Source organism: Gymnodraco acuticeps, unplaced genomic scaffold (genome assembly GCF_902827175.1).
Source record: "Gymnodraco acuticeps unplaced genomic scaffold, fGymAcu1.1, whole genome shotgun sequence".
NCBI classification, from domain to species: Eukaryota; Metazoa; Chordata; class Actinopteri; order Perciformes; family Bathydraconidae; genus Gymnodraco; species Gymnodraco acuticeps.
In genome coordinates this window covers 2,330,451-2,352,874 of record NW_022992250.1, presented here as the reverse complement: position 1 = coordinate 2,352,874, position 22,424 = coordinate 2,330,451, and the positions used below count along the sequence as shown (strand labels likewise).

General features: G+C 42.0%; 1 protein-coding gene across 1 annotated transcript in view; it reads left to right on the top strand.

Moving 5' to 3' along the window:
• The first annotated feature begins 1,429 nt into the window (after nucleotides 1-1,429).
• The window catches only part of larp1 (La ribonucleoprotein 1, translational regulator), a 65,932-nt gene continuing 44,937 nt past the window's right edge, over nucleotides 1,430-22,424 (top strand). Inside the window, 1 exon segment of the mRNA XM_034206477.1 lies at nucleotides 1,430-2,063. Within this exon segment, the coding sequence (XP_034062368.1) occupies nucleotides 1,697-2,063 (367 nt within the window). The 5' untranslated portion in view covers nucleotides 1,430-1,696.

Here is a 22,424-nt window from a genome sequence, read left to right as displayed (position 1 = left end):
CAAATAAATACAACAGCCTTTGTGACATTATTTACATCTATTAGTGTTTGTGTGTGTGTGTGTGTGTGTGTGTGTGTGTGTGTGTGTGTGTGTGTGTGTGTGTGTGTGTGTGTGTGTACAACCTTTTACTTTGTTTCTGCATTGTCTCACAAAAACATGCACACTTCAAATGCAAGGACATTTAATTAAATCAAACTATTTTAGGGTGCTTGTACTTTGGGCTAAACTTGGTTATTCAATATAATATTAAATAATAATGCAATTTAATATTTCAACTGCACTGCCTATATCTGACAGCTTTAGTTACTACTTAACTTGCAGTTTAATATATTTCTAATAATACATGTTTAGCCTATACATGAGACAAACTTGTACGGATAAAATCATGTAACTGTTGTATTAATAACACTTTAAAACATATAAAACATGTCAATGCATCAATAAATATAAACCATGATATCACTTATATAACAGTTTAGGCCTTCTGATTGAACGTCACCCTCCTGAGTAACTCCATCCAAGGTTTTTTTTGCTGTATTCTTTTAAATGGTAAATGTTTACATGAAATAGCTTTTTATGGTGGTTTTATAACTTTTACTTAATTATCTGAAAAAGGCTGCTTATTCAACCAATGAGAGTGGTGTAACATTACATAAGAACCATGTGTTAGAAAACTGGCTTTCAAGGTTTGATATCTATGACTGCTTGTGAATAGTCTTCTGGTCATATGTTACAGTGATAGGCTAAAGTAGACCTTTGTGTATCTGCCTGGCAATACGAATGAATCACCCCCTCACACACAAAAGTATCTCATCAAATCACACATTAAAGATGTGACGGTGATCTTCATGTACTTTGGTTTTCTGGAACTAAAGTTGCTTTTAAGGTACACGGGTAACTATTTAGTTTGTTTTGGTCCGTTTGTTATTCAAATATTTATATTAATTAAATGTGTTAAGCTAGTTGTGGAAGCTATAGTTTTATCTAGATATAATCCTGCAGAATAGGACAAAATAACAACATATTGAATTAAAAAAGGGAGCATTTTCTCTACAAAGTAGGTGGTGTTGGTGAGGACACAGTATTAAAACCAAAACAACAAACACACAACAAATAAATAATTGTTTGTATAAAGAGTGGGGGCCATAATAAAGTGGCATAAACAAATATTTAAAAAATATATATATATATATATCTAGGTTAGGCCTACTACACGAAATAAAGTTGTTTATCAGAAATATATGCTCTTGTCATTAATAAGCTATCCAGCTTGAATCGACAAGGCACTTTAATGCTGCCAGAAACTGGGAATTAATCAATTCTACTACGAGGAAGGGTTTGAAGGCATCATCTCGACCTGACACAAAAGCGCACTCCCGGCTTTACGTGGCTACGCCCCCTGTTCACCGTACGTGCGCGTACCCTTCTATCGCGTGGTGAGGATCATCCATATTGCTGCTAGTGGTGGAGATAAGGTTGTAATCCTGCGAGGCCCTCGTACACGTTTCTTTATATTTATACGTGTTTTATTTCGGCGCCGAATGCTTTGCGTCTAGACTGAAGCTATTTTCGTCAAGGACCGACTGAGGAGCGCAGACTCCGCGTAACAACTTCACATTTCCTTGAAATTGAAGGAGAATTCGGGCCGTGGGGAGGACTGGTAATCCTGAGGGGGGAAGAAAGACGGCGGTGGGAAATGGCCACTCAGGTGGAGGCTCTCCTGCCCGGCAACCCGCTTGCAGAGCACGGTAAAACGATCCGCGGTGAGCCGGAGGAAGATGAGGGCGGCCGGGGCGACGGGGCCAAGCGGCAGACTGGTGTCGCCGAGCAGGGGAGCTGCAGCGGCGGCAGCAGCCCCGGGCAGGGAGGGACCTCGGAGGAGCAGACCTCCAAAGAGGAGACAGAGGAGAGCAAAGGAGGTTGTGACAGCGAAGATAAACAAAACGAGGAAGGCGTTAAAGGCAGAAAGGAGTTTACTGAAGCTCCACCGCCCAAGGTGAACCCGTGGACTAGGAAAATGAATGCGGTGACCGTGGTCAGCGTGAATGGACAAGCACACCACGGTTGGTACACCCTCCCTTACATGTTGATTGTACTCGCTGTCGGTGTCTGTCCTTCCAGGTGTGGTCACAAACAATGACTGAGCAGCTGTCAAAGAAAGGTCGGGTAGCATTTTATTAAAAACAAAAATAATAATAAGAGTGATTGCATAAACAAGCCCTGTCTGTGGTCGCCCCCTTGTTGCACCCTGCAAGCTGGATATATTTGGAGTTAAAGCCCCCTCCCTCCTCCTGCTAGGGAAGGCTATTCCTGGAGTTGTGGACCCATAGGTGGCTGGGTGCATCAAAACAAAAAAATATCACACCCATTTAAGTTGCTGAATGTCTAAAATGTATTTCTAAATTGTAAATACTTGTAATCACATGCCAAACAATGGGTCCACCTAAGGTGATAGTGTGCCCCCCATCCCCAATCAATACTTTGAACAGTTTTAGGTGTAATTAGGGGATTGTGCTTCGAGTTTAAGGACACGTTGTGTTGTCGTGCAATGGTTGTAAAGTTGCGGGGTTGGTGCAGACTCGCCAGAATCTGTATTTACTTTAGTTCATCCAGTTTGTGTTTATTTTCTGGCAATCTTTTGAGGTATAGTACGCTTATTTTAGCAGTGTCACAGTGCATGCTTGTTGGGTACGTTGTACAAGACAGTAGTCAACTTAAACGTCCTCATTTGTAACCTGCTCCATCACCATGCTCACCCTCCCTGTGTTTTATCTTCTGCCACACACACCCAATCAGCCAAACCCTAGCTGAACACTCCATGTGTTTGCAAAATATTAAAACCGGCGCTTACTAATGTTTACACGTGTGTTTTGAGGCCCTCTTTTTCGACACATAGCTGCAACACAAATACACGACACATCCGCCCATGTCTCGCATTGCATCAATTAGAAGAAAAACCACGAGCTTGCCGGCTGTGTCGCTGCTTAGCCAGCTAACAATAGCACGACTACTCTTTGGCCTAGTGCTTCGTCAAGCCCTTTCCACTCAGACATTAGCTTAGCTTCCAAGTCGCTACTGTGCAGTCGTTTCAGACTCTGTGCAAGGCATGACATCTCTTTAAGTTTTTTTAAAGCTCAATTAACGAAACTTAAACATTGTCCAACATGAAACATCTGCTTGTTTAATCGCTAAAAAGGAGCTGGCTTGTTGTTAGACATCACGTGTTTACTCCACGTGTTCCCCGAGAGAAAGGCATGGGCGATACTAGCTAGCTAGCTAGCTAGCTAGCTAGCCACTTAGCAGGTTAATTGCGTCGGATTCGTGCAAAGTCAGAGACCAGTTAATATTTGAGGTGGTCCTATGTGAGACATTGTGTGTGTTTCGTGGGTAATATCCCTGTTGTCACGTATTGTGTCTGTTGTCAGCGCTAACCCGGCTCCTGTCTGGTTATCCACCCAGCTAGCCACCGTGAGCTTGGATGCTAACAAGCAGGTTTATGAGAGTCATCATGCCTTATGCTTGAGCTCACTAATCTGGGCTTCAAAAATACAACATAATGTGTTTTCATAAATAAATAAAACCGCACATTAAATGTTTTACATTAGTGGTGGATTGCCAAAATTAGGGTAATTATAATCGATTGTGTCGAGGTATTATTGGTATTATACAAGCTCAGCTCTGGCAAGGCAACGTGGTGTTTCCTCTCACAGCCATGTGTGAGCTTGTTCATGGCCAGTGTCAGTTTTGGAGTCAGGTTATAGTGATTCTGACCCTGGCCTGTCAGCAAATTGTTTTGTCTTTTTGTTTGCCAGTTGGTTTGTTTGCTCGCTGTTACTAATGTAGAATTTAGGGTACAGCCTGTACCCTGAATCTGGACCAATCTGTGAGGTTGGGTGGCTTGTGCTTGGAAAGCTGTCATATCAGCAAGTAAACCTGGCCGCCTGCCAGATAACCCAGCAGAAGTAGTGCCACTTTTTGTATGTCGCATTCAAATAACTAAATTGGTTGGATGCTAATTGTAGGCTGCATTGTTGACTGTTTTGAGAGCTGTTTCTTTTCTTGTTCATGTGATACTTAACCATGCCTACTTAGAAGTTATCATGGGTTTATGGTTTGTAAGCATTACAATAAAAGGTTGCGTCCTTTTATTAATATTTTGTAGATGTAAAAGGTAAAGACGTGAGATTATCATGCGGAAATTGATCTGGTGTAGATTGAACGTCTATCGTTTGAAAGATTGCTTCCTCAGATAAATTATTTTCCTAGAATGTTTCGTTTTGGTCAAAATTAAGGAGATTAATATTTTGAACAGGTAAATTGCTCCCTAATCCGTCATGTGTACTCAGTGTGTCCTTGAACAATTCCCTGAACTCCTGCCTGGATAAGAACACCAGCTGAAAGGCTGAAAACGTATTTCCAAGGCCCAGGCAGCTTGTGTAAGGATCACAGTAGAAGTCATCCTAAATGGATTTGGATTCAGTCTAAGCAGCAATCGCTTTAGACGTGCTACTACTACTACTGACCAGGATTATTTTTAATTGCTGTAAATAATTGTCTTGGCCAAAAAGATTATGGAAGTTTGCGTATCATTTATAATTTCAAAGTTAGCTCAATTTTAGGGATACATTTATTCTCATGTCAAATCTAGACAAACACACAGACTTCAACATTGTCAAAAAAGTAGTGTAAATGTATGTGTGATATGGGGTAAAACGTACCACATAAATTCAAACATTTTAAAACCTGTAGTACATGTAGCTGTCCCCATCCAACCCCATTATCAGAACTCATCACCATCGCCACCACCCCAACTCGTTCCCTCATCACTTTGTTTGATGGACAGTTGTATTTCTCATCTTAACATATACCTCATTCACACCAACGCAACTCCGGTTCAAGCTCCGTGCTAGAGCTTTTCAGGTTCAGAACCGGTTCTTCGGTTTAGCTCTGGCTCTTTTCACACCGCCCAGAGTCCGACTGGTAATGTGTCATTGCGTCATCGTTTGCGTCATGACGTAACCGTTTGCGGGCCTGCTTTATAAAGCCAAACCGCGCGGATGAAATCAGTTGCATTCATTTCTTATGGCTCTATATGTAGCTTTTCCGGACTCATTTCAGTGGTTTAGAGTTGGACTATATTCTTATAAAAAAGTGTACTCGTGTCAATAAAGTTTTTTTTAAAAACACAACTGCTTCCGAGGTTGGTCTTATTTCTTAAGGTGGACTGAACCATGAGTGTGGAGTAACGTTGTATCTTTCATTTAAATGAACTGTAACCTTCACCCAGGTATGTAACCGCTGTTCTCAAATGAACACGTAAAGTTTAATATTTATAGTTTTATAGATTTATAATGAGAGGTGATCAATCTGAATGCTCAGGTTCCACCTTAACACAGACACGTTGCTTCACCATGAGCAGAAACCTTTATATATACAGTCTATGGCAGAAACTCTGAAACTCTTGTTAAGTTTCTCCATCATCGTTGTACAAACTGGATAAAACGCGGGCTTGTTGTTGTTGTTCAGGAGTTGATCTGTCTCTGCCCCCGCCTCGACTTTAGCGTGACGTATGCGGTGCTTTTGCTCTGGCCGGACAATTTTTTGGTGCTTGAAACGAACCGGATTCCGGAGCTAAGAGGCTGCTCCGCTGCGTTGTGAACAGGAAAACCCGGTGCTTTTCAAGCTCCAGCTCCGAACCGGCCCTGAAACACCGTTGGTGTGAATGAGGTATAAGAGGTGAGGTACTAGCTCTTTTTGTACATTTGAGTGTCACTTAGGTCTGATTGAGCTTTGGCAAACTTTCCAGGCTCTTCGATGTCCAGCGAGCCTGAGAGTTGGTTAGCCCATATAATAATGATAATTGGCTGCAGTGAGGGAGCTTAATGTGCATAAAGTATTCGAGAAATACAATGTACAGCTTGACTCAATACTGCCGTTAGCCCTGCTCGCCCAGCAACTGCTACAGTTTATGTTTGAAGTGCGGGCGGTTGCTGATTTTGTCACGCACACTATTGTCACTTTCTGCTACAACATTACATAAGCTATTTCGTGATTAGTTCAAGCTTACACACTCACATGGGAGATCTTCTTGCCTCAAACCCTTGAACTATGTCACACCCAAAGTTTAAACTATTTAAGGTTGTGTACAGGCTACAGCCTACCTTCACCTGTGTGTGATAACTACCACGCTGCTGCAGTTGGCCAGTTCTTTTTTTGCAAAGCTGAAGCCAAAAGAAATGGTAAGGCATTAGAGAAAAACCTTTATCATTACCTACGGGTAACATTGACCGGACCAATCAGTTTTCTGAACAGTTATACTGCTCAGTGTATTTTGGCTCTAGAGGGAGTTGATGGTGAATAAGTGATAAATGGAAGCCTTGCTTTTACCCACCTTGTTCCAGTTGGTCAGAGCAAACGTACCAGTGTCCTTTTATTGGCATGCCCTCTTAAACATTTGATGTAATTCATTCAGTTGGCAGACAATAGTGAAATGTCCTGGCTGTGGTTTTAAGCAGTTTTGTTGGGTCAAAAAACCCAATTTGCCAAATTTAATAAACATGGTCCAGTCAATCAGTGCTCAAAATTTACTTTTTTCTGCCTGCAAACTGCAGCCACTTTGGTAATGCAAATAGGTTGCCCGTCCTGCTTAGGCACCTGTTTTTAAAATGGCCCAAATAGCCCCAAACATGCCAGTGGTGTTGCTACACAGTCTTGGGAGAAGATAAACCAGAAAATCAAGTTTGAGGTGTAGTTCAAAAGGGGCTTACGGCCCGTCTACACTACAGGCATCGAAAAATGCTTTCAACGCTTCGCCCATTCACTTGAATGGGGTGACGTAGAAGATTTTGAATCTTCGCCGAACTGCATTGTGGGGAGCGGAGCATGGCTTTGCAAGCATCGTGAGCAGCAAAAGTTGAGCAATGTTCAACTTTTGATGCTCCCGATGCTTTCGAAGCTGGCATCAGCCAATCAAATCCCGTTTATGCAAATCCCGCCAGTACAAGCGCTAGCCAATCAAACCGCGTGCAAGCTGGGAGAGCCAGACCGCAGTTCATTTCCTCCTATTCCAAACGAGAAATTACGGTAGCAAATCACCCGGTTCTTTCCGACCAGAACTATTTACCGGGATACAAACCGGAGGAACCAGGCATGGAGGGTGGTGGCAGAGACAGTGGGTGAAACTGGTAGGTTTTTGCCTGTTTGGGGATTTTATATCTAGTTTACTTCGTTTTAACATTGCTATTGCTTTGTATGTCGGGGGCGGGAGATTCATGTGATTGGTTGTTGGTCGCTTTGCTCGCAAAAAATCGCCAAGCTTCAGACACGCCCAGCTTCAAGATTTGTTTATGCCTGTAGTGTAGACGGGCCGTTATAGTCATTTTCAGGTTCATACTTGTGCAGTGTGAAAATGTACCTCCTGTTAGCAGTACAGAAGACTGGCACATAAACACAGCCAGCACATCGTCTTCAGATCCTAACCATGTTTAATAACTCAAACGTTTTGCATTTTGCTGAACAAGGGTTTGAGGCTAATATTAGTCATTTTCTTATATTTTATTTTATTCTTAAATGTAACCATTGTTTTTTTTTTCAAAACACTACATATCCCGAGGATCACTTTTACTGTTGAAGTAAACTACTGAACTAGCCAACCCAAATGAAGATACTTACATTTGCATAATGAATACAGGTTGCAAAAAATCCCGTATTTTAAGTATCGGAACTAATTGTTGCTGCTGGGAAGAATCTTTTAACGCTGTCCAGCAGCTGAGGATTGACCCCATTGTCAGGGGGGCTAATGAATAAATGTTAGTGGTGTAACGGTACACGTACCGAAATTATTCGGTTCGGGCCCTTCGGTTCGGTACACGTGTGTACCGAACGAATATAACGTAAAAAATTGAGAACGTGAACAACTTTTTGGAAGTAATCTCAGGTGCTGCGTTGCAGCATTCAGAGTAATTTGCTCACATTGGGTTCAACTCGTCATAAAGCGACCAAGTCATTTCATTGGACGAGAGGCATACTATGAGAGCTGGTCACAGGGATGCGTTCAAATTTAGTCAGTAATTTGAGGAACTGTCTAAATGGCGAACGCAGATAAAGTTGAGCTCGAAAATCCTCCAGCATCATTGAAGTCTCCAGTTTGGGAACATTTTGGTTTCGCAGTTACGTACAAGGATGACGGACAAAGACAGGTGGACCGAACCAAAGCCGTTTGTCGGCATTGTGCGCGGCTTGCACACTCATTTGAAAAGGCATCACCCGAACGTGAATATCACCGGTACCAAAAGACTGAAGTGCAAACCCAACTCCCACTAGCATTTAAGCCTCCACCACTCGCAAAAAGTTCAGACCGAGCCAAAGCTATTACAAATGCCAAATATCCTTAAGTTGCCATGTTAGCAAAGCGCTACCTGGCTGTATCTGCTACCTCTGTCCCTAGCGAGAGGGTGTTCTCCAGAGCAGGAGACATTGTTAGTGCCAGCAGATCTGCCCTTTCGGCAAGCAATGTGGACAAGTTAATTTTTCTTTAAAAAAACATGAAAATATAATGACAAGCAAGTCATAATGTGAAACTGGCTGCTTAGGTACTAGTACAGTACAGTTCAAATACAGATTATTTCAGTTCATCGAAATGCTGCACCTTAATGTTTATTTTGTATTTATTTGAGTGAATACATTATTCACAGTTTAATAATAATTAAAAAAAAATATATATTTTATGTTTTGTGATAATTTTTTTTGCTGTACCGAACTGTGACCTAAAAACCGAGGTACGTACCAAACCGAAATGTTTGTGAACCGTTACACCCCTAATAATTGTAAATATCGGTTGGACTCCATACATTCAAATTTGTTAGCATAATGCAAGAACCTTAATTAATACTTGCAAATGCGGCCCTTTCTGTTTGAAACTTTGGCTCTAAAGAGACTGACTAAAACCTTCGATCACACTTATGTGATTTTTGGCTTGCTTACAATTAGAACCACCTTTTTATGTTAATTAAACATCTCGACATGAATTGTGAATTAAAAAATGTTCGACATGATTTGAGCAATTTAACCTTTCACTTATACACAGGACAAAAGCACTAATGATTGCCATTTTAACTGTGCACAGATAAAGTTGTGATTTTGAAAGACTGATAGATCTTTTGAGGCTGCTTTGCATTCCAGCCAAAGTCACTTCTACTCAGGATGGAGGTTTCAAAATTAGCATGTCCTCCACACGTGTCCCTGCTCTGTGAATCTTGTCCTCTTTGTTGTGGCATTAAACAGACAGACCCCCGCCATAGGCGACGGATGCCTTCATTGCTGTTTGTAGCCGAGTTTTATTACCTTTGTCGGGATCCGACAAAGGTCACGATCCTGGACGGAGTGCTGACTCATGGAAGGGTGAAGTGTATCTACTCTTGCAGGAGAGACTGCCACTGCTGCTACTGAATGTCAACATGAAGTGTCTTCATGTCTGCTGCTCAAGGGAGTGGACTCAAATCTGAAAACCTTAAAATGACTTAATGCTACTGATGAATTCCTAATAGTCATTGGTCCTACAGATCATTGAGTTTTTCATCTTTGCATGTTTCTTGCTGTGAATGCAAAACCTCCATCCTCAGTAATTTTATCCTGTAACACACTATCATTTTGTTCAGAGGGATACTTTCTATTATACTACAAAAGACTTAGACTTCACTGGAACTGAAACAATTAGAGGATTTATCAGTCAGAAGCTTAGAGCCTTTTAGAGGGAACTTACTAAACTAGTTATACCTTACATAACCCATTTTCACACACACACACACACACACACACACACACACACACACACACACACACACACACACACACACACACACACACACACACACACACACACACAAACTGTCAGCTGTTTCAGATGAGCTCCTCTTAATTTGTGTAACTCTAGCTGCTTTATCAGTTTCAGGCTTGTGTCTGGGCTCGATGATAGTGGCACATCCCTCTGTGCTCAGGGTGTGGACCGCTTGCATCAAGGATGTGTCCACTTAGTGACCAAGCCCTTAGTAGCAAAATATCTCATCATGAATCTAGTGGTACTTAATTTTACAACAAATTTAAATAAAGTAGAGAGAGTAATTGTTCACCAAATAAAAGTAGCTGTAGCTTGATGTCTCATGTCTCTTTTCATGGAAATGAGTATTACTGATAGAAAAAGTGAATTTTGTGTTCCATCTTTAACATTTCACATCATGAAGTTAATAAAGACAAAATGTTAAAAACAAAATCCAACAGGAGAAAACATTATGGTTTGATTGAGTTTCTGTTTTCCTCTAAACCAGTTTTTTCTGAAAAGATGTGTTTTTAATCGGTCCAAACGACTGAAGTGACAATTTTTTTTTTTTTCAAGGACAGTGTATAGCTTGCTTTCGATGTACCGCGCTGCTCCAAGCGTTAGCACGTGTCTCCACTGAGGCCTCACTGTCGTGAAAAATGTGAACCTGCACTGGTCTGATCGATTCTGTTGGCTGAAAACGACCTGTGACGACCTCCTGCCCCAAATAAAGCTTTGTCTTTTGCAAAGTTCAATTGTTTACACTCTCCAATATCAACTTTAGTTTACTTTCTACATGCAAACCAGCAGAAGGCTTTAAATGTGAGGAAGCAACAAGACATTCATGTTTTTCAAAGTTTACAGAACTTTGTTAGAGTTGTTCTGCAAAACAAGATGTGGACATGGCTATTAAGATAACCATTAACATTTTGTTGGGGTGGCTTGAAGAGTCACAGATACCCACCCAAAAATGTGCATTTTCTTTTAAATTACAAAGCGTAATATAAGCTAAAAACTATTAGGCTATAAATAACACATTTACATATTGAGGAAAATTGCTGTCTTTGTCGGATGAGTATTGATGTCTGTACGTTCAGGGCTCGACATTAAGGGCTGCCCGATGGCCCGGGGCCATCTAGTATTTAGCTCGGGCAATGAAGCCTCACCTGCTGGTTGGCCGATCGGGCAATCTATTATGCCAGTACCATGCAGCTCGGGGATCAGTAATGAGTGACCCGACAGTAAAACTAAACTTATCTATAACTAGTTTAGGTAGTTTGAGAGGTAATTAAAATAGCTACGTGTGATATTCTAACCTGAAGTGTGTGTGTTTTGTCCGCTCACCGCTACATGTGATTATGCAGAGCTGTGACTCGTCAGCAGCAGCTGATCTCTCTCCCGCCAGATTAGGCTTCACTCGCGTTTATGTCCATAACGATCAGATCTAGCTGGTTCTAGCTAATGATATGACTACCTGCTTATTAAAAGACACCTACACAATAAGTGTCGCTATGCAACTGGGTGAGGCCACAAAGTATAGCGCAGCATTATGCATTTGTTTACATGCCCACCGGAACTGCTAACAGAGCACTTATAATAAAGGACTGGCTTACCTAAAGCCAGTTGAGTAGCACTTGAAATGTTTGGCTCTATGAAACCTGATGTACTTATATGATGTTTTCTTCAAGGTTGTGTCTTCCTGGTCGAACGCACTTATTGTAAGTCGCTTTGGATAAAAGCGTCAGCTAAATGCAATTTAATGTAATGGAACCCCGAGGCATTACCAACAGATCAACGCACAATCAACCCATACAGGACATCTCTTTCTCCACATTAAGTGTTGGACATTAGAATTGACTATTCTTGTCTGTCACATACTCTTCTTGTCTGTCACATACTCTTCTTGTCTGTCACATAAGTGGCGCAACTGAAGCGGTATTGCGCTAAAGGGAAATTATTTTGACCGGACATTTTGACCGAAGAGATTTAGATTTGCCGGCTAACGGGAACTCTGACGTCCCATTTTGTGTGCTTCGCGGTTGCGCTCGGCTCCTCTCGACTGCTGCTCGGGTCTGCTCGGTCAGCCTCCAGATGAGGAGGCATTCGTTTGACCAACAGGGGCCATAATAGTGTAAATAATGTTTGTTTTCGCAGTTATAACTGAATGTAATGTTTTTTACATCTGGGAAGGCATTTGCCTTCATCAGATGGAAAGTGTCTTGACCAACAACTTAAGTATTTCTTATAGCTATGCAGGGCATGCAAGCGAGCAAACACAAACAAGAACAAACAAACAAGTGAAATGAAGAATAAAATTGAAATTGTACAATATAATATTGTGGTGGTTCATCTTATAATTCAGTCTAGAGAATGCACCAGACAGCATCTAAGACCTGCAAAAATCTAAATTTTCTAGGGGGAGGCCCTCCAAACCCTTCGTCCGTCATTTCGTCCGCGTGCATTTTTCAGGGCAATCTCTATTGGGCTCAGGGCCATCTGTAAATTAGCTTAGATGGCCCACAGGGCCATCTCCCAAAATCCTTAATGTCATGCACTGACGTTGTAACTTGGCGTACACAGGGAGACCCCTCCCAGCCTCTCACCTTTGTCTTTGGAGTGTGTGTGTGTGTGTCTTTGTGGCACGGAGGCAGTTTACTCGCGTATGCTCTGTCGTTTCCTCCATATTTGGTTCTTGCAGAGGCTTCACTCCTCTGACGTTGCTCTGTTTTAACACCATCAGACTAAAAGTGGCTAAACATTAAAGTTTCACTTTGATTAAACTTAAGATTTGGAGTGTGAGAACACCCTTATATTGACGACTATTAAGCATTCTCATCCAGTTTCTCTTTCCCCGTAATGGGGGTGGGGGGGAAATAGGTAATCTAGGGATGTCCTAGTTGCCTTTTGGGAACTGTATTTGTCCCGTTTCGAAAATGTTCTCATATCTTTTAATTTAAAAGACACATTTTGTTTGAAATATGTGTGCTTACAATTTTATTTAAATGATGTTAGACCCTGGCTTCTGTGAAGGATTTGTTTATCAAACTTTTGAGGAAAGTCTCAGATTGCTGCTTCTCACATGATTAATTACCACAGTTACCTGAAAATCCCAAAATGACAACAATCTCGTCAATTGAAATAGCCTACAAAAAGACCCAGCATCTGGCTGAGAGCCGGTTATGTTTCCCAACACTAGCACTGTGTTTATCTAAGACTGCAGAGCCGACGTGGCTTAAGGTTTATTTATAGGCTTCAGCAGCGAGGGGGGGTTGTTTGGGAGCAGGCATTGTCACTGGTTTCAGAGATGAGCGCAGGCAGGTGACAATATTGCCACCTGTACTGAAGACCCTCTCTGAAGAGGAACTTGTGGCAGTGCTGCCACATATGACACAGGAAAAAAAGAAAAGACTCTGAACCCTTTCTTTGCCATTATATAAAAATAGTGTTGCTACAAAAGTATAAATTAGGCTTACTAATAAGACAACTCAGATCTGAAGCTACACAGGAATCTGCTGCCAAAGTGCAATAAAAAAGGCAAAATTAATAGAATGAAACCCATTTTTTGTTGCATTTTTATTAGAGTATAAAAAGAAATGCCTTTTTAAAATAGGATGCAAGCAACACTAGTTTCTTAACCTGAATTGATAATAGACCAGGGCTCGACATTAAGGACTGCCCGATGGCCCGGGGCCATCTAGTATTTAGCTCGGGCAATGAAGCCTCACCTGCTGGTTGCCCGATCGGGCAATCTATTATGCCAGTACCATGCAGCTCGCGGATCCAGTAATGAGTGACCCGGCAGTAAAACTAAACTTATCTATAACTAGTTTAGGTAGTTTGAGAGGTAATTAAAATAGCTACGTGTGATATTCTAACCTGAAGTGTGTGTTTTGTCCGCTCACCGCTGCATGTGATCATGCAGAGCTGCGTGTCGACTCATCAGCAGCAGCTGATCTCTCTCTCCCGTCAGATTAGACTTCACTCGCGTTTATGTCCATATCGATCAGATCCAGCTAGTTCTAGCTAATGATATGACTACCTGCTTATCAAAAGACACCTAAACAATAAGTGTCGCTATGCAACTGGGTGAGGCCACAAAGTATAGCACAGCATTATGCATTTGTTTACATGCCCACCGGAACCCGAGGCATTACCAACAGATCAACGGACAATCAACCCATACAGGACATCTCTTTCTCCACATTAAGTGTTGGACATTAAAATTGACTATTCTTGTCTGTCACATACTTTCTTGTCTGTCACATAAGTGGCGCAACTGAAGCGGTATTGCGCTAAAGGGAAATTATTTTGACCGGACATTTTGACCGAAGAGATTTAGATTTCCCGGCTAACGGGAACTCTGACGTCGCCATTTTGTGTGCTTCGCGGATGCGCTCGGCTCCTCGCGACTGCTGCTCGGGTCTGCTTGGTCAGCTTCCGGATGAGGAGGCATTCGTTCGACCAACTTACAGTAGATAACATTACACACATTTTTAACAGGGGCCATAATAGTGTAAATAATGTTTGTTTTGGCAGTTATAACTGAATGTAATGTTTTCTATTTTTTTACATCTGGGAAGGCATTTGCCTTCATCAGATGGAAAGTGTCTTGACCAACAACTTAAATATATCTTATAGCTATGCAGGGCATGCAAGCGAGCAAACACAAACAAGAACAAACAAACAAGTGAAATGAAGAATAAAATTGAAATTGTACAATATAATATTGTGGTGGTTCATCTTATAATTCAGTCTAGAGAATGCACCAGACGGCATCTAAGACAGAGTTCCCGTTAGAATATTTTTTCGCCGGTCAACATGTCCGTTAAAGTTTAAATCTTCCGGACAAAATGAGAAAAGTGCCGGTCAAAGGACTTCTTTGTTATTTATTGTGCTTTAAAACAAATTGATATGATTCGATATTAAACAAACTAATCATAGTAGATTAACTATTCAAAAGTGTTCAGTAACTTACAATAACACAGGAATAATAAACGGAGCGCTCTCTCCCTCTCCTGACAGCCCTTCAGTATCATGCAACTCGCGGATCAGTAATGAGTGACCCGACAGTAAAACTAAACATATCTATAACTAGTTTAGGTAGATTGAGAGGTCATTAAAATAGCTACGTGTGATATTCTAACCTGAAGAGTGTGTTTTATCCGCTCACCGCTGCATGTGATCATGCAGAGCTGCGTGTCGACTCGTCAGCAGCAGCTGATCTCTCTCTCCCGTCAGATTAGACTCGCGTTTATGTCCATATCGATCAGATCCAGCTAGTTCTACAGTAGCTAATGATATGACTACCTGCTTATTAAAAGACACCTAAACAATAAGTGTCGCTATGCAACTGGGTGAGGCCACAAAGTATAGCGCAGCATTATGCATTTGTTTACATGCCCACCGGATCCCCGAGGCATTACCAACAGATCAACGCACAATCAACCCATCCAGGACATCTCTTTCTCCACATTAAGTGTTAGACATTAGAATTGACTATTCTTGTCTGTCACATACTCTTCTTGTCTGTCACATAAGTGGCGCAAATTGCGCAACTGATGCGTTATTGCGCTAAACGAAAATTATTTTGAACGGACACTTTGACCGGAGAGATTTAGATTTGCCGGTCTTCAGCATATTTTACCGGTCGTAGTCCGGTAATTACCGGCTAACGGGAACTCTGATCTAAGACCTGCAAAAATCTAAATGTTCTAGGGCGAGGCGAGCCCCCCCCAAACCCTTCGTCCACGTGCATTTTTCAGGGCAATCTCTATTGGGCTCAGGGCCATCTGTACATTAGCTTAGATGGCCCACAGGGCCATCTCCCAAAATCCTTAATGTCATGCACTGTAGACTAGTGTTGTCACGATACCAACATTTTGGTTTCGATACCAAGTCAAGAATTGCGATTCCGATTCTTTTTCGATACTTTTCTTAAAAAAAGGGAAACAGTCTTAAATGTAATTATTGTGCTTTATTTCACACCAGAACCATAACCATAACACAAACTTTTAAACCATAAGAACAATAACCAAAATAAATGACAATAATTCATATTAAATAAAATTAAGCATCATCTCAAACAACTTTTTTGTTTTATAAAATATATATTTTTTAATATTTTATTAACATGTAATAGTACAGTAATATAAATAATTATTGACAAAATGTATATTGCAGATGTTAGCCACATTGGTAAGTTAGCTAAAAAGATAGCCATATTAGACAGTTATCATTGCCATTAATTGCCTCGTCAAACTACGAAAACGTTCGTTTGTCAAAAAATAAATTACACTTATTTGACTTAGATTTGAGGGCATGGGCTTGAGCATGATGTAATTATGTTATCTATCACAGGGGTTCCCAACCCCCGGAGGTGTTACTGCCGGGCCGCAAAATAGCTGTGAGTTTATCGTAATATTTGCAGAATTATAAATATATAAAATATTTTATCATATTTTTTTCAAAAAGTGTTTAATGTTCGCACCTATACCAGTCATATTATTTCATCCAGTAGCTTAGTTAATCTTTCACCAGATAACCGTTGAAAATGGCTTTTATGATGTTCCGAGGGATTCGGCGGCTCAGCCTGGGCCCTTTCTCATTTCATCAAATCCCCCTCCTCGACTCCTCGGTCCTCCGGTAGTGAACCGGAAATGAATTTCAGCGCGCCATGTTGAAGGACATCTCATTTCTCTAAATGCACTTCGAGCGTCGAGGAGGCTCTCTGGAGGAGCTTTAACCGAGGATACACTGATGGGTCCTCCACGGCTCCTTCGTGGATGCATTTCCGGGAACAGAGATGTTTCAAAGAGTTGTGACGCACGGCCGGACTGATCTCAGCCAATGACAGCTCTGCATGCATCCCCTGGATATTATTTTATTAACTGCTCTCATCGCGACGCGATGTTTACAGTGAGAACAGCTGTGAGGTCCGTGCAGAAAGCAGAGCAGTGTGTAAAATATATATCACTCAGTATAACAGGCCTACTCTCTTTATTTGCTTTAGTTTAGTAGATATCTACAAAGAGTCGACATTTTTCTAAAACCATTTAGTGCTTCACATAATAAAATACACAACGGCTGTTAGCTGTAGGTGCGTGTGGTACAGTGTGTGCGTAGATGCAGCGGACAGACGGGTCTCAGTTGGTTTGGTGTCCTCTGCTTACTTTCAATACTTGTAAATAAAACTTTTGGCCCGTAATTTAATGTCCTCATTGTAGCGACCAGAGAGGGGGGGGGGATATATCCAGTCTCTGATAGTGTTACTTTATTATGAGAGTGCTCTGTTTAATTCTGAAATTGTATATATTTATATAAATATATACATATATATGTGTGTGTGTGTGTGTGTGTGTGTGTCCGCATCTGTAGCCTGTTATTGTCTCATTATACCGCACTGTGAATGAATTAAAAGTAAATAAGTCGTCATGAACACATCTGTCCATCAGACAGAGGGCTGCTGTGCCTCCCGTCATCATTAATGGACGTCTCTTTAAAATGACCGCTCAGAGGAGAGGAGTTCTCATTTCTCTAACCGCCTGCTGCTTCCCCTCCTCTCTCCTCAGTTCCTCGGCTCGCATCTCCTGTGGGCGGGACTAAGTCTCGAGGATAGGAGTTGAGGAAGGGAGTCGAGGAGGGGAGTTAGAGAAATGAGAAAGGGCCATGGTCTCAGCCTCTTGTGCGCACGAGAAAGTTACCGGTGCGCCAAGTAGGAAGAGGAGCGCACAGGAGACAACCGTTTAATTGCAGACTGTTATGTTTATGTGGGGAAATGGCAGTGCATACATTATTTGAGATATATTTCAAACTCAGACTTCATTTTAAGGACATGTCGGCCAGGGGTGTAGAGCTATACGTTTATTTTATTAGATTTTCTTTTTAATGACTGATTTTAAATGCCATTTTCTTAATGTCTTTCATTTTTTTGTAAAGCACTTTGAATTGCCTTGTGTTGAAAAGTGCTATATAAATAAACTTGCCTTGCCTTTGTTTAAGCACCGGATTGGCAAAACAGGAGAGTACACCAGTCTGCCTTGATCTATGAATTCATGTCCGGGACTCTCACGGTATCTGCTGCCCGCAGCTGTTTTATAGAAAGAAAACCTCCTTCACTTCATGAAATGGCTGCAGGCAGCATCAGGAGGCAGCGGGACGTGTAACTCCGCTTCTGAGAAGTGCAGCACCAGCGCGCCGAGAGCTGTGCCTTTTTACGTACCGCCTTCGCTGGGTTTACCTTCATCAGAACAGCGAGTGACTGCAGGCTGCTACGTATTAACCACACACATCTCTACACACATCGAACTGCCCGATTACTCTCCCTTTTATTAGTTTTATGAAGGAGATGTCCGGTCACCAAGGCGCATAATGTGTGTGTGTGTGTGTGTTCTGCTCAGCTGTGTGTTTGTGTCTGTCCGACACCGGCATTTGTTTTCAAATGACCATGAACAGTAATTTACACACATCTGGCTAACTCCTATAGGTAGCCTATATGCGGGTGTTCCCAAAACAAATTAGTTTAATTTTAATCTCGATGTAGTGCTAAATGCTGTCGGACGTGCACCGGAACGAACGTCACTATCATAATATCTTCTGAAAACAAATGCCAGTGTCACTCACACACACACACACACACACACACACACACACACACACACACACACACACACACACCTCCTTCATAATGCGCCTTCACCTCATTTTCCCATCACTGGATTATCCGTAAATCATACAAACAAATCCAAAACGTTGATTTATCTGTTTTCCCGTTTTGGTTTAAAAACTGAATAACGTTGGTTTTTTGGTTTTCCGTTTTTTCCGAAAAACCAAAAAACGACACCGGTTCTTTTTTAAACGTTGTTAATATGTTTTGGATGCATTGTTCTATTATTTGTTCAGGCTGTTACATACAATTAGCCTCCGTTGCTACCTGCTGGTGAGTAAATATTAAAATCAGTTCAAATTGACAACCGGTTCGCGATTTTTTTTTTAATGTAGCCTATCTGCCGGTCCTTGGCACAATAAAGGTTGGGAACCCCTGATCTATCACATTCGCTAACCTGTCTGTCTTTAAATTCTTTAAACAGCTCTGGATGCCGGTCGGCGGGTGCTTAGCCAAGTTTGATGTGTTGGCTCCCTTGGTTTGCAGGGATCTAAAACATTTCTCACAGACAGGCCTCGTGGTGTCCGTAGGCTTGCCCTCACTGTCAGAGATATCGCTCAAATACTTCCAAATTTCGCTTCTGGCGTCTTTTTTGTCAACAAGCCGAGGCGCAGCGGCAGTTGCACTCCCACTTGCAGCCATGCTTCTCGTTTTCTCACATGCTCTGGCATCTAGCGCGTGGCCGAGTGCACGAGAGAGGGGAGGGACTTAGAACGTGCTTGAGAGGGGAGGGACTGCAGGCACGGGCAGTGCAGGGAATGGAAGCAGAGCGCTGAACACACACAGCTCTTAGTAAAACGGCGCTTTCTCACCGGATTACTTTTCCCCGTCATTCTTAAAGTACCGATACTAATGAAACGGAGGAATCGTACCGTTTTTAACGGCAGGGTATCGCGGTACCTTTCAAGTATCGGTACACCGTGCAACACTACTGTAGACTAGGGCTGTGCGATTATGGCAAAAATCATAATCACGATTATTTGGGTCAATAATTGATATCACGATTATTTTGACGATTATTCATTGACCATTTATTGAACTTTAAAACAAATAATATTTTACCAATAAACAAGATCAAATATGTTGGAGCGCACTTCCAAAACCATACTAAACATATATTATTAATATGATAAATAAAAATAAATTAGACCAAAATAAATGAAATCAAACATGTTGCAGTGCACTGTCACAACCTACTGAAAACTCCTTAACATATAGCCAACATTTTGGTAAAACATATTCAACATATTCCACTCAGTTAAACGTTGAAGGCTGGCCAACCGTCATGGTCCAGAAGTAACAGGAAATAAATGTTGAACTACAATTTAAGACCAAATAAAAATGTTTAGGCCACCATGGCAAATGCTGGTAGGGCTGCTCATGTCATCTCTTAAAGATTGTTCGCAAGAAACACCAGCCTGTTTACATGGTCTGGTTTCAGAGATGAGCGCAGGCAGGTGACGATATTGCAACCTGTACTGAAGACCCTCAGCCACGCCCCGACACATGGGGTGACGCCGGCCAATCACAAAGCTTTGATGCGTTCAAGTGCATTATTCTGGCACAGGAAGATTATGTTACAGGACATTAACGATAAAACAGAATATTGTTGTTCTATTTTTAGACACATCTCGCGATCGACTGGTTGGGCACCCCTGGGCTAGACCATAGGTCTGTTGTGGTAGCAAAGTAGTCAGCTGAAGCCACATCTCTCTCAACTTCCCCACGGCATTTGTCATATAGCGCAGGCAGCGCAGACCTGCTGAAATAATACCGAGACGGCATCGCGTAACGCTTGTCCAACGTGTTGACAAGTTGCTTAAAGCCCTGGTTGCTAACAGTGCTAACTGGGCACATATCTTTAGCGATGTGAAATGTAATGGCACCTGTAATATCTCTGTCTCTGCGAGCTCGTCGCGTAGGCCGTTGCTCTGTACAATGCGTCCAGAATCGATGACTGTGATGATGTGGTGGATGAAGTCGAGCGGGCATCTGCTTTTTGTTGTATTACTGCCCGGTCGTATTGCACTTTGTGGTTGTATTTCAGCTGATTAAAGAGATTGGTTGTGTTAGCGTGTGGTGCCAACACAACCTGGTAACAAATCCTGCACTGTACTTTGTTTTGCTCCACGTCGGACTCCTGAAAGCCAAAGTACTTCCAAATAGTGGAAATAGTTGTACCCTTCTTTCTAACGAGTTGCTCCTCTTGATCTGACATCTTCGCTCGCGCTGAACACTCACAACACATGTCACTCCCACGTGGCCGAGTGGGCTTTCAGGGAGGGGCGAAAGCGCACCCAGCAAAAATAATCGTATTTTGTCAATTATGCGGTTTTCATAATCGTCGCAAACCATAATCGTAATCGCGATTAAAATATGATTAATTGCACAGCCCTACTGTAGACTATAATCAATTTAAACGGAACAGATCTTAATGTTTGCATTTTTATACCATTTTGTACAATAATTATAATGAATAAGTTCAAAGAAACTAAAACTTACAGCTGATTAATAACGGTATCTAACTTGAGTTTTTTTTATATCAAAAACCTGTTGAAATGCTACTGTTATTTTTACTGTCCCCAAAAAGCACGTCGGCAGCCTCCAGGAAGGCTTCTTTCACAACTTCGCCGTCTTTGAAAGACTTCATGTGTTTCGCAAGAACGTGACTGACACGATAAGATGCTATGGTAGCAGCCTTGCTCTTGTTGTTGGGCCTGGTGGAAATGGACTGCTGTGCATTTAGCTGTCCTTTCAGGCCCCTCCCCTTTTGGGAGCGTAGGGCAGAATTAGGAGGGAATTCCGTCTCGTAGCGTTTGTGCACTGTTTTGAAATGCCGCTCCTAAATGAGCCTTCTTCGATAAAGCCATGCTCGCATTGCAGATGAGACAGATGGACTTTGAATTGGAATAGATATAAAAATAATCATCCTCCCACTCAGAGTGAAAATGATATATTTTGGGCTTTTTTGCTTCTGCCATAATTGCGGTCTTGTGTGTGTGTGCGGACTGTCACTCCTGTTGACACGGACAACGTCAGCAAACTAGTGCACTGCCCACCAGCCACACCCCGACACATGGGGTGACGCCGGCCAATCCCAAAGCTTTGATGCGTTCAAGTTAGGGATGCACGATAATTATCGGCCCGATAATTATCGGTCCGATATTAGGAATTATGACGTTATCCCGATAAACCCGATACCAGTATTAATAGCCCCGATAATATACAATATATTTTTTGGGTAAAAAAGAAAAAAATACTGCGGTGTGGGTGGATTGGGATGAGGGGCGCTTGTTTTTCACTCGGCTCCGTTTTGCCAGTACTGTGGTATTAGTGGTTTAGGAAGAGGGGAGTTCTTCACAAATCCAGCGCTCCCTAACGGCCCGTCCACACAGCAGCTTTGAACAAATCTTGAAAATCTTGGAACTGGGCGTGTCTGACAGCTTGGGGATTTTTTGCGACCAACAACCAATCACATGAATCTCCCGCCCCCGACATACAAAGCAAAAAAAAAACGGGGATTTTATGCGAGCAATATATATATATATATATATATATATATATATATATATATATATACTCCCCAAACAGGCGAAAACCTACATGCCTGGTTCCTCCGGTTTGTATCCCGGTAAATAGTCTGGTTGTAAAGAACCGGGTGATTTGCTACCGTAATTTCTCGTTTGGAATATGAGGAAATGAACTGCGGTCTGGCTCTCCCTGCTTACATGCGGTTTGATTGGCTAGAGCTTCTACTGTCAGATTTGCATAAACGGGTTTGATTGGCTGACGCTTCCAGCTCAGCTTCAAAAGTTGAACATTGCTCAACTTTTGAATCCTGAACATCCTGGAAATCCTGGAAATCTTCGCCTCGCCCCCCCACAATGCAGTTCGGCGACAAGCGAGGGAAAGTGACGTCATCCCCATTCAAAGTCAATGGGCGGAGAC